General features: G+C 33.8%; 1 protein-coding gene across 9 annotated transcripts in view; it reads left to right on the forward strand.

The window, feature by feature from the left end:
- ANKIB1 (ankyrin repeat and IBR domain containing 1) overlaps positions 1–12,921 on the forward strand; it is a 238,061-nt gene that overhangs the window by 190,808 nt on the left and 34,332 nt on the right. For all 9 annotated transcript variants that reach the window (XM_057549575.1, XM_057549574.1, XM_028162265.2 and 6 more), the window contains 4 exons: positions 3,181–3,389; positions 4,569–4,657; positions 9,127–9,271; positions 10,929–11,095. In XM_057549575.1, coding sequence (XP_057405558.1) covers positions 3,181–3,389; positions 4,569–4,657; positions 9,127–9,271; positions 10,929–11,095 — 610 coding nt within the window. The remainder of the gene's footprint in view (positions 1–3,180; positions 3,390–4,568; positions 4,658–9,126; positions 9,272–10,928; positions 11,096–12,921) is intronic.

Consider the following 12,921-nt stretch of genomic DNA (forward strand, 5'->3'; position numbering starts at 1 on the left):
GTGGCCCCCACTTGCCACAACTAGAGAAAGCCCTCGCACAGAAACGAAGACCCAACACAGCCATAAATGAATGAATAAATAAATGAATAAATAAAAAAATTTAAAAAAAAAAAAAAAAAAAAGAATACAAAGGTCATTTTCTGAGCATTTCCTCAGTAATAAAAGTAACTTATACAGTTCAAAGCTACCTAATGAGAAAATAAGTAAAATTTACTTACCTGTTTTTTAAAATATGAGACCAAGGCTAGTTTGCTTGTCCTTAGAGTAAATGTATACTGAAGTATTTTTTAAATCTTCTTTGGAGACTCATCACTTCTATAGGTAATTAAACATCAGTAGTCCACACCTCCTCTCACTCTACTCTCTTCCTAGGAAATGACATCTTCTCCCACGGCTTCCATAGATACAGATTTCTCCCTCTAAGACTAGACTTCTGAGCTCTATACACTTATATATAACTGCCGATTTGAAAGCACCTTTAGGATATCTCAAAAGCCCCTTAATCTCATCATGTCTAAAATTAAAATCATGCTTTTAAACCCGTACCTGAGTCTCTGGTATTCCCTATTTACATGGATGGCAGCACCAACCAACCAACGTGGAAGACCCGGGACAACAACTTTGACATTTCCTCTCCCTCAGACCCTATATCCCATTGTTACCAAATTTTCAGTCTCACGTCCCAGATCTTAACTTCTTCCTTTCTCATCATCTCCACTGCAGCCAACCATGGCCTTGGCTACCATAATCTCTCACTGGTACTTCCCAGTAGCCTCCTTTCTAGTCTACCTTTCCCTCCACTCTCACCCTATCCAATTTCTTTTTTATTCCATACTGTAGCCAGAATGATCTTTTCAGATCTAACTGTGACAACCTGTTCTTCCTAACCCTAAGCCCAGTTTTCACTGGCTTCCTGTCACTTCTAAACTGATGATAGGAGTATTATTAAACAGTTCTACATGGCCTAGTCCCTGCCTGTTTTCAGCCTCACTCACACAGTGCTTCCCCTCTGGTCTCCATGCTCCAGCTACATTGACTTTTTTAATTTCACAAGGATGGTACCTTCTCTCCTGCCATAAGGCCTTTTAACGTGCTATGTACCATCTGTCTAGAATGTCTTTCCCTCTTCCTTTTACCCAGTTAGCTCCCACTCATCCTTCGGATGTCCACTCCAAGCCATGAGCTCCCTGAATGGGAGTCTCTACCTCTTCTTAATGGTGCTTCTGACAGTGATGATTTTTTTTTTTAATGTGTTGATTTTACTTAATGTCTTTCTCCTTACTAGACTCTAAGTTCCATGAAAGCAGGAATTATGCCTGGTTTTTCCTCCTATTATATCCCTACAGCCTGACATAGTGTATGGCACGTAAAAGACATTCAATAAATGTTTGCTAAATGAATGATGTGATAGAATCCAAGCAGAAATTGTGCTGGAAAATATTTGTAGTAGATAAGACTAGAATTTAATTTAATATGTGTGTATATAAATTATAGTAGTTCTTTTTTTCCATTTATTAAAAAGTATTATAGTGGAGATTTGAAAAATAATCATACTGTTCTAAGAAAGTTTTAACTTTTAAAGTAAGTACAAGTATACCTCAGTTTATTGCACTTTGCTTTATTGTGCTTTGCAGATATTGCATTTTTTACAATTTGAACATTTGTGGCAACCCTACGTTGTCAGATGATGGTTAGTGTTTTTTAGCAATAAAGTATTTTAATTAAGGTACTGTAGTCTGTTAAGTGTGTAATAGCATTATAGCTAGAAAAACAATGTAGTGTAAACATAACCTTTATATGCACTGGGAAACCAAAAAATTTGTATGACTTGCTTTATTGCAATATTTGCTTTATTGCAGTGGTCTAGAACCAAACTTGCAATATCTGCAAGGTATGCCTGTAATGTCCTATCAAAACACTCAGGTCCATTTAGCAACATTTCCTAGAATGCATTCATGTGCAGTGTTTTTCAGTTGTTGGATTTTTCTTCTTTTGTAATGACTCCTGTTTCCAATCTTATCTTCCATCTCCCCAAACCACAATATAGTATACTGTAACTTTACAGAGCTGCTCATGTCTCTCCATTATACTTCTGTGCCTTTGCACATATGGAAACACACTCTATCTTCATTGCATGTCTGAATCATAATTATTCTGGTAAACCACCAAATATATTGACTTCATATGGTTGAAAAAAGTCTTATATAGAAAGTTTTCACAGTTATTTGTATTTGATTTGTAAAATGATATAGAATGGGCCCGTGGTAAATAATTGACTCATATTACTTTTGACCCTATGCTTTATTGGCTGCAGTGGAAAGAACACAGGCTTTGGATTCACAGAAATTTGTTTCAAATCCTTCATATCTGTGTGAACCTGGGCAAGTTGTGTTATTTCCCGGAGTCTTGGTTTCTTCACCTCAATAATGATTGAAAAGTTTGTTGGGAGGAGTAAATGAAATAATATATATAAAACACCTGGGAAAATCATTGGATATATCAGTTTATTGTTTTGAATGGGTTAGGTTTTTATGGCTCTGGACTTACAATAACATACTTCACTTGACTATTTTTAAAGTGTTTGCACTAGGAAGGTAACCTTTTTTTAGTTAAGCCAGAATCAGGCTCACTTAATGTGTAATTTATATCAAATTCACTAAAACTTTATAATCGTAATCTCTTCAGAAGTTCCTTCTGCTTTCAAGCTGTTTATCAAATGATTTTTAGGACTTGTTGGCATTTTGACATGCTTACAGTTAGCTGTGTAATCATTTTACAACTTGACAGCAGTGAGGCCAATTGTGAAGTGACATATTATTCTTGAAAGAGTAAAATGGCTTAATCAAACCTATACCAATAAAAATTTAGTAAATTCCAATGACATGTGAGCCACCACTTCTGATTATTAGTAGAAATGACTGAAAATTTTGACCATATTATTAGATATTGACATGGTTGTAAGCCATGATAACTTATAAAAGTTTAAATTCTGTTTAAAAATATGAATGGATATAACATACATGAACATTCATTTGCGATTACTATTTTGGTACAAATAATTTTTTTTCCATAGATGACCTATATCTCTCTAGTTTATTCTCTTTTGTTATTATGAAGCTCTTAAAACATCACCATATTTTCTCTGTTATTTGAGAGATATCCATTCTATTTTTCTTAAAGATTGGGACAGGGAGAAATTACTTGAAGCTTGGATGTCCAACCCAGAGAACTGCTGCCAACGATCAGGTGTTCAAATGCCAACTCCACCACCAAGTGGGTATAATGCCTGGGACACACTCCCTTCTCCAAGAACTCCAAGGACTACACGCTCTTCCGTCACCTCTCCAGATGAAATAAGTTTATCTCCTGGGGATTTGGACACCAGTTTGGTATGGTTTAGTATTCAGTGTACTTCCCATAGTTTTAGTTTTAATATTGTTTCATGGAACCTCTAGTCATATTCTTGTCATTGAATCCTATACCCTACTTAAAGGGTTCAATTATTTCATGCTTTGGTAAGTATTTATTATCACAGGCTATTTTTGAGATCTCTGAAGTACAGATTGAAAAACAAAAGGGCTTTCTTTTTCTCTTTTAAAACAGAAAACATAAAAGAATTTGGGAAAACCATCTACAATATTTTCACTTAAAATCTCCAATTGCTTAAAATTTTGAGCACACCATACTGAAATATTAAAAGTTGAGTTTGTGATAGGCATCTGAAACCAAAGATATGAAAATATTTTTATATTTTTCTGAAGACATTTATCATATGTTGATGATTATGTATTTGTTTCAATAAAACTTCTGGAGTTTGTCATCTGGATACATTTCCATAATAAATATTTGCTTTTTATTGAGAAACAGTACTGCCATTGTGTGCATTTTTAATTGGCAAACCACTGGTGTACTGTTACAGGAAATTTTTATGTTTCTTGAATGATTAAGCCACACAAAATATGTTATAAATATGAATGCACTCCAGATTTTATCTGGGCCTTCTTGGAAAACAATCCTACTTCTGTAATTCACATCTATAACATTATAAAGGTAGTTATTGTTTAGAAGATACACAGTTTTGTAGCATGGTTCCCTGGGTAGAAATCCTTAAATTGCTACTCTGAATATCCTGAGTTGCTGTATTGAAAAAAACAGAGTTACTCCGTTTTTGTAGATTTTCTGGGGTGCGTATAGGGTGAAGGATATGATATTGAAGTGGTTATTTTGCAAGGAGCAATTTGATCTTGACTTGAATAGATTGCAATGATTTGTTTCTTGTATTTCCTTTTCCAAACAAATAGTTGGTGACTAATTTAACACATATATTTGGAATTTAAGAATTTCACTTTTGCATTAAAACATTTAAATCCCACAATAATTTATAATGAGATAAACATGGTATTTGTTATTTAGTCAAAGGTAGGCACACTAACTTTAATTTCCCTTATAACTTTGAAACACTGTTTATAATTACTATGCTAGTATTTTTGCCATAAGCTAATGAACAAAGAGATGTTCTATCTCCAAGGTATGACTTTGTTTAAATCATTTTTCTTCTTCACTTCCAGTGTGACATTTGTATGTGCAGTATTTCTGTATTTGAAGACCCAGTGGATATGCCCTGTGGACATGACTTTTGTAGAGGATGTTGGGAGTCGTGAGTATATGTGCAGCTTAGTATTTCTTACTGCATGATAGCACTCTGATTTGGCAATAAAATTGCTTGCTTTCAATATTTAATGATATGGATTATATTGGTTTCAGAGTTACACTCAAATGTGTTATATTTTACTACTAAAGAAGAATTCTGTTTTTATTTTGACATCTTCCCATCTATTAATTTAGTAAAATTATTTAATTTAGTAATTAAGGTTATTTTGCTTAATGTAAGGTACTTTAGGGAACAAAGCAGATGTAGGTAAATAAGTTTTCTCATCTATTGTAAATTTTAAGCCTGTACCTCAATATCAAGAATCAGTTTCTTATATCCCAAGATTCTTTAAGCATTTGTTTTTATGCTTTCTCTGAACTTTTTGGAACAAGCGGATAGCCTTGGAAATCTGTAAGAATATGGATGCTTAAAATTCCTTTTTAATCAATTCAAAGGTAGATGTCTCTGCTAAGCATGGTTGGTCTATATTACAAATTGAAATTTTATTTTCCTTCTCATGTTTATCTCTATTCTCCTTCCCATTACCTTGCCAAGATTTATACTTTCTCACCATCCATTAATGTTGCTCTAATGTTGTGCTTTTTGAGAGAGGTTTATAAACTGAATGAAGAAGATCAATATAATGAGCAATATGTTATCAGGTTATCTCTGGAGACACGTAAATCTAATGATTGATGACCTAAGCAAAGCATATCACTAATATTTAAGGAAAAAGTTTTCAAACTATTCTTTTTCGTAGAATACTAGGAACCAAGTATAGGGAACTAGGGAATACCATGTTGCATGAGAGAGCAAGAACCTGAGGAAATTTTCTGTTTTTTTTTTTTAATAACTTTGTCGTGGTATGCATAGCATACACTGAAACACATATTCAAAATAAATATTTCAGTAAGCTTTGACATACATATATACCCATGAAACCATTATGACAATCAAGATAATGAATATATCCATTACCCCCAAAAGTTTCCTCATTTCTCCTTGAAATCCCTCCCACCCTTCTCTTTCCTCCTCCCTCTTATCCTTCCACCACCACCCTCCACCTCCCATCTGTAGGCAACCACTGATCTTCTTTCTGTCACTGTGGTTTCATTTTGAGTACATTTTCTTTATCTGTTTTCCAAATTGGGATATAAGGGAAGATTATATTTGTATTTATATTTGTATAAATGGATTTGTATATTATATTTACATTATTTATTTGGAGGGGAAAAATAATCTGCTTTTAAAAAAATGAGAATAAGTAAGAGTATCTGGTTGTTCTTTTTAAAACATAGATTAGACTCTACTCTGAATCTAATTAGGTAGGATCAAATCAGTGCAGCTGATACAGATAAATTAATTGGCAAAGGTCAGAACTCACAACACAAAGCAAACTTTGAGCTGGTTCTGAGCACAGAAAATCTTCCACAGGTTTAGTACTTTATTTAGCTTAAAATTGTCAACTGTATTATATTAGGAAGTATTATCTGGGTTCTACCAAGTTTGTTACTATTGACGTTGATTTCTCTGTGAAAATTGAGCCCCTCTAAGGGATTTACTTGAATTTTTTTGAACTTCCTTGACCTTCCTCACCAAACTCCTATCACAGGAACCATCTCCCATACTTAATGGTAAGACTTAAATTTGAAAGATCTAATTATTGTTTTCCATGGTATCTTATTAGCCTACCTAGGATACTCCTCCTCACTCCTACCAGGTAGTTCTTGTCAAATCAAGCATCAGTAAAACAAGTTCCAGATTGAGTGACTCGTGTGTGAATAAAACCATTTTAAAATTAATTGCAGTCCTTTCATGGGCATATAGAAAAACTCTTCAGTCTAAGAAGCAAGGAAGAATTTTTAAAGGTCCCTAGATAGTTTTGAAAACATCTTAACTTATCTTACTCTTCCCTACCCCCTTATCTCATCAGTCCATACAGATGCTTTGAAGCATCTATGCCAAGGGCTTAAATGAAAGGGAAATTACTATTTTCTACCCAGCCTAGAATATCCTTCCTGCTACTGATTAGTCATTGATTTAGGTAAGTGGTAACCTCCCTGTGCCTCAATTTCCTAAGCTATAAAATGGTGACAGTGGTGAGTACTTTATAGCATTGTTGCCAGTTTATTGTTAAATGGCTTAATATATGGAAAATGCTTAGAACAGGGCCTGGCATATAGTAACCACTCAGTAAATGTTAGTTATTACCATCTTACTAAGCTTGGTAATAAACAGTGGGAACTTACGATATAACCTGTGAAGCTGACCTACAAGATAAAAATATAGGTAAAGTTTGCCCCAGATTTCTCTCTTTTACTAACATTCATCAACTCTATGTTCTGCTTTTAAATTTAGTGAGAAATTCTATGTTGCTGAAAATTAGTAGCCTGGCTCACAGAGAGATGATCCTTTCTTCAATGAGGTCTTCTCAGTTCTGTCATTTAATTCTCCAGAGATAGTTAAACCTGCTCTGATGTATTTAGAATACATAAAATTCAAAAACATCATTATGTAGTAACTATGTCTAAGTACGTTGTGCACTTTGACAGGGGACTATAAGTATTAAGATAAATTATATCTAACTTTACAGGGAACCTATTCATAGCTAAAAGGAAGAGAGTCCTGCTATGTGAAAAAAGGAACTCTACAGTTAGCTGTTCTCAAACTTTTAGTCTCAACATCCCTTTACACTTTTAAAAATTATTGAGGACATTTTTCACATAACTAGAACAAATAATTTTAAAATTTTTATGGACATACAAAAGACCCTTCATAGCCAAAGCAATCTTGAGGAAGAAGAACAAAGCTAGAGTCGTCACACTCCCTGATTTTAAACTTTACTACAAAGCTGCAGTTATCAAAACAGTATGGTACTGGCACAAAAACAGACACAGATCAATGGAACAGAATAGAGAGCCCAAAAATGAACCCACACTTATATGGGCAATTAATTTGCAACAAAGGAGGCAAGAATATACAATGGAGAAGAGATGACCCCTTCAATAAATGGTACTGGGCAAACTGGACGGCCACATACAAAGAATCAAGTTGGACTACTCTCTCACACCATGCACAAAAATATATTCAAAATGGATTAAAGACTTAAATGTAAGACCTGAAACCACAAACTTCTAGAAGAAAGCATAGGCAGTAAGCTCTTTGACATCAGTCTTAGTAATATTTTTTTGGATGTGTCTCCTCAGGCAAGGGAAATTCACACTTCAAAAGTTTGTTTCTTCGGGGCTTCCCTGGTGGCGCAGTGGTTAAGAATCCGCCTACCAATGCAGGGGATGCGGGTTCGAGCCCTGGTCCGGGAAGATCCCACATGCTGCAGAGCACCTAAGCCTGTGCGCCACAACTACTGAGCCTGCGCTCTAGAGCCCGCGAGCCACAACTACTGAGCCCGTGTACCACAACTACTGAAGCCCGCGCACCTAGAGCCCATGCTCAGCAATAAGAGAAGCCACCACAATGAGAAGCCTGTGCACTGCAACGAAGAGTAGCCCCCGCTCACCGCAACTAGAGGAAACCCACACGCGGCAACAAAGACCCAACGCAGCCAAAAATAATAAATAAAAAAAATATTTTTAAGTTTATTTCTTCTTTTTCCATGGGAAATATTAATGATAAAACCCTCACTAAAATTTATGAATTCTTTATTCTATGCCAGGCACCATGTAAATATTTCACATATATTATATCATATAATCTGTATAACAACCCTGAGAAGTATATATTGTTATCTCCATTTTACATATAGTGAAATTGAGGCCCAGAACAGTTAAATGAATTGCTTAAGGTCATATAACTTGTTGGTGGCAGACCTGGAATTCTCTAATTAAAAATCTTGCTTTTAACCACTTAATTCACCTTGGGCTAGATTCCTGCCACTTTCCAGGATGCCTTTTCTGTACTACCTCAACTAGTGTGCCTAGAATAGGACATGAAACTCATTTTAATATTTGTCTAAATTAAATATAAGCAGAAAACCTTTTCTTCGAAAAGTTATGCTGTATTCCAATGCCACCTCAAAAATCTCTTGAATTAAAAAAAAAAATCTCTTGAATTATCTATGGTTTAATTCTGTACCATTGCTCTCTTTAATTTAAAGGTGTAGAATATTGAGAATTGAATATGACCTTTCTAAACCACTTATTTCTATTTTTAATATTAAATAAATATATTGTTTCAAATTTTTAAAGAGGATAAAGCAAACAAAGTTAAAGAAATTATAAAACATAGATCTGTATATAAATATTCATACATATATATATAATGAATGGTTGGGCAGGTAATAAGTGTTCAGTGTTTGTGAATTATATGAATTTTAATGTATTACAATTGATATTGCACAGTTTGTTCATTGGTATATTTTAATTATACTCTAACAGAAAATTCAGCATCAAGAAAAAATTCTTAGAATGTGCAAATTATATCCTTGCCTTTTTTCTATCAATTGATACTTTTAATAGGTTTTTGAATCTGAAAATTCAAGAAGGTGAAGCTCACAACATTTTCTGCCCTGCATATGATTGCTTCCAACTTGTTCCTGTGGATATCATAGAAAGCGTAGTTTCTAAGGAGATGGACAAACGATACCTACAGTTTGATATTAAGGTATGCTGCCAATTATCTGTGTGATTTCCAAAATTTAAATTTTATTAAACCTATATAACAGATTTTAATTTTTTTGTTTTATTTTTGAAAACAAAGTAATGGACTCTGACTTTGTCAGAAAAACTGCATAAAGGAATGGTGGCCTAAATTAAAGTTTTAAACTAAAGCATTATTTTATATCATGATAGAAGTAAAAGCAAAAAGCCATAATAGTAGTTTACAAAAAAATAAAACTCGCTCAAAACAATTCATTGATTTGCATGTTGAACTTTTATAAATGATTGATCAAGATAACGTTCAAAGTAAATAGTAACTATTTTAAATTTTCCAGAAGACATATTTTTACTCCTCAGTGTAAATATTTAGAAATAAAGACTATCAACTTGGAAATTTATGGATTTTTTAATTTCAAGTAATAGTTTCATAAAACAAATTATAATGTTTATTTCATCTTTTTTTCCCCATCTTCTTTATTTTCACTCAGGAGTTATTCAGAAGTGTATGCAAATCTTCTTTGTGTGACTTAAAAGTTACATTTTAACTGTCTTGTTCAGATTTTTTTATGGTCTAAACCCTAATACATGGACTTTTAAAAAAGAAGTCCTACTGTTTCTTTAACATAGAAGGCATCTTAATATTGACTTTTTTTTTTTACATTTTTTTTTTATTATTGTGGCAAAATACACATAAACTTTACCATTATAACCAGTTTTAAGTGAACTAAGTACTTTTACATTGTTGTGCAACCATCACCACTCTCCATGTCTAGAATTTTTTTCATCATCCCAAACTGAAACTCTGTTCCCATTGAACACTAACTTCCCATTCCCTCTTCCCACAGTCCCTGGTAACCACTGTTCTGCTTTCTGTCTCCATGTCTTTCACTATTCTAGGCATCTTATATAAGTAGAATCATACAATATTTATCCTTATGTGTCTTGTTTATTGCACTTAGCATAATGTCTTCAAGGTTCATTCATGTTGTAGCATGTATCAAAATTTCCTTTCTTTTTAAGGTTGAATAATAGTCCAATAATGTATATACCACATTTTGTTTATGCATTCATTCATCCATGGATATTTGGGTTGTTTCTGCCTTTTGACTGCTGTGAATAATGCTGCTATGAACATGGGTGTACAAATATCTATTCCAGTTCCTGCTTTTAATTATTTGGGGTTTATATGCAGAAGTGGAATTGCTGGATCATATGGTAATTCTATGTTTATAATATTGATTTTTATGTATTATTAGAGTACCATTTAGAACTTTACTGTTCTGATGCAACTAATAATCACAAGATTCTATTTATAAAAATTATTTTCCATCAGAAAAGTGGCACATTGTATGAGAAAACATTTTTAAATTACACATTTTCTGTATGAATAGTTGCATTTTTACTCTATCATCATCTACTTGGTTTTTAGATTAAAGAAAACATAAATTTTAAAAGTCATGTCATTACTAAGGTAACTGCCACATTTTTCCTTCTTATTTTATATATCCCAATACTATTTTAAGTGTTTCTTGAGACTGACTATGCTTTGTTTTTTTACGTCACTCTGTTTTTGCTTTAAAGTAAATTGATATGGGGTACACTCTCTTTTAGAATTGAGAGTTAAAATGTTTTGTTATGTTTTGTTATTGCTGTTTAAACAGGCCTTTGTTGAAAATAATCCTGCCATTAAATGGTGTCCTACTCCAGGCTGTGAAAGAGCAGTCAGACTAACAAAACAAGGGTCGAACACATCTGGGTCTGATACACTCAGCTTCCCCTTGCTCAGAGCCCCTGCTGTGGACTGTGGAAAAGGACACCTCTTCTGCTGGTCAGTAAAAGACAAGTTGGAATAGCCTAATCACCTTTCTGACAGTTTTTAAAGAGACTTTATACTTTGAATTAGGCCTTTAAATTGTAGTATTTTTGATATTCTTATTCATTAAAAAATGTATAAAGAGTGGTGATAGTTTACATTTCTTGTGTGCTTGATGTGTGCCAGCCACCTTGCCAAATATTTTCAGATATTGAATTCTCCTAACAACGCTATGAACGGAGTGATATTATTATACCCATTTTACAGATACGGAAATTTAGGCACAGAGGAGTTGCCCAGGGTTATGCAGCTAGGAATTGGCAGAAATGGAATTAAAGCCCAGCTCTGTTTGATGCTAGAGCCCATGCACTTGAACTTTAGTACCAAATTACTCACCATAGATTAGAAAATGTTTAGAGTTTAACATCGTTTCTCAAAGTAGAAGTCTCTAGCAGTGATTCTTAACCAGGCATGCCCAGAATTTAGTATTAAGACAGCTTTTCCAAATTTGCATTCTAGACCCTAACAAGAGATATTTTGATTTAGTGGATTTTGGAGTGGGGCTCCAAAAAAAAAAAAAGCTCTTATGTGATTCTAATGCACAGTCCCAGTTAGGAACCAGTTTGTGTCTTATGTTTTATTTAATTTCTAGTGCCTGATAAATACTCAGTTAAGTATGAACTGATGATAAATCAGTAACGGATAGGCCATGTAACTATGTATAGTCTCTTGACTGTATGTTTGTCTGACATCAGCGTTATACTTTATTCAATTATAATAACTTTTTGTTTTAGTTAATTAAGTGATCAGAAGAAGAAATAGTATTTGTTATGCTTTTTGCTCATTTCCAGATTTATCACATATGCAAGGAAATATTGTACTTGAGGCAGATATAAAACTCTAATCTTTACTTGTATGCTTATCAGAAACCAAAATCAAACTGTAGCACTGCTAGATAGTAAAAAGGCAGTTATGGAAATATCCCTACCGTGAAAGGTCTATTTCTTAACCTCATCATCATTATCATTAGCTAAAAATATTTCTTGAACTGCCAACCTATATATAGCACTGAATTCTAGGTCAGGTGTCAGCAAAGTAGTGTCTGCACCAATTTTTAAAAATAAAGTTTTATTAGAACACAGCCACACCCACTCATGCCAGTTTGTTTACCTATTGTCTGTGGCTGCTTTCAGGCTATGACAGCATCGAGTAGTTGTGACAGAGACCACATGGCCTGCAAAACCCAAGATATTTACTATCTGGCCCTTTACAGAAAAAGCTTGCGAGGCTTCTGGCTAAGTGCTTGAATATAGTGATTAATGAGAGGAAAACCACATTTACTACTTTCATGGCTAAATCAGGTTCAGCAAGTAAAATAGCAACAAAATACTGAATAATAGATTATATCCACATGCCTTAAGATAATTTTTCAAAACATTTAAAAAGCAAATTCCTAATTTTTAGTTTTACGTGTTTTACTATTCGATGGTTGAGTCCTAATTCCACCTCACTATCCCACCAGAAGAGATAAGGATCCAGCAACAGAAATGAGAAGTGAGTTATTGAATACACACAAGCTTAATTGTTTGCATATAAATTGTCCTTAGATTAATGTGAATCTACTTTATTATAAAGTAAGAATATTAAAAGAAGAAAATAAAGGAGCTTCTTCTTTGAAGTTAGTTTCTTGAGAAACTTAAGCTCTAGTGCCCTAAAGCACCCCATCTAGAATGGTACTAATTATGTACTATCCTTCAGAAAATCATTTTCTGAGCCCTCTGGTTCGTGTAAGCACCCCTGGATGAAAAAAGCTGATTAAGAGGATTGGTGGAGAGGCTACA

Source organism: Balaenoptera acutorostrata, chromosome 7, assembly GCF_949987535.1.
Source record: "Balaenoptera acutorostrata chromosome 7, mBalAcu1.1, whole genome shotgun sequence".
Taxonomy (NCBI): Eukaryota; Metazoa; Chordata; class Mammalia; order Artiodactyla; family Balaenopteridae; genus Balaenoptera; species Balaenoptera acutorostrata.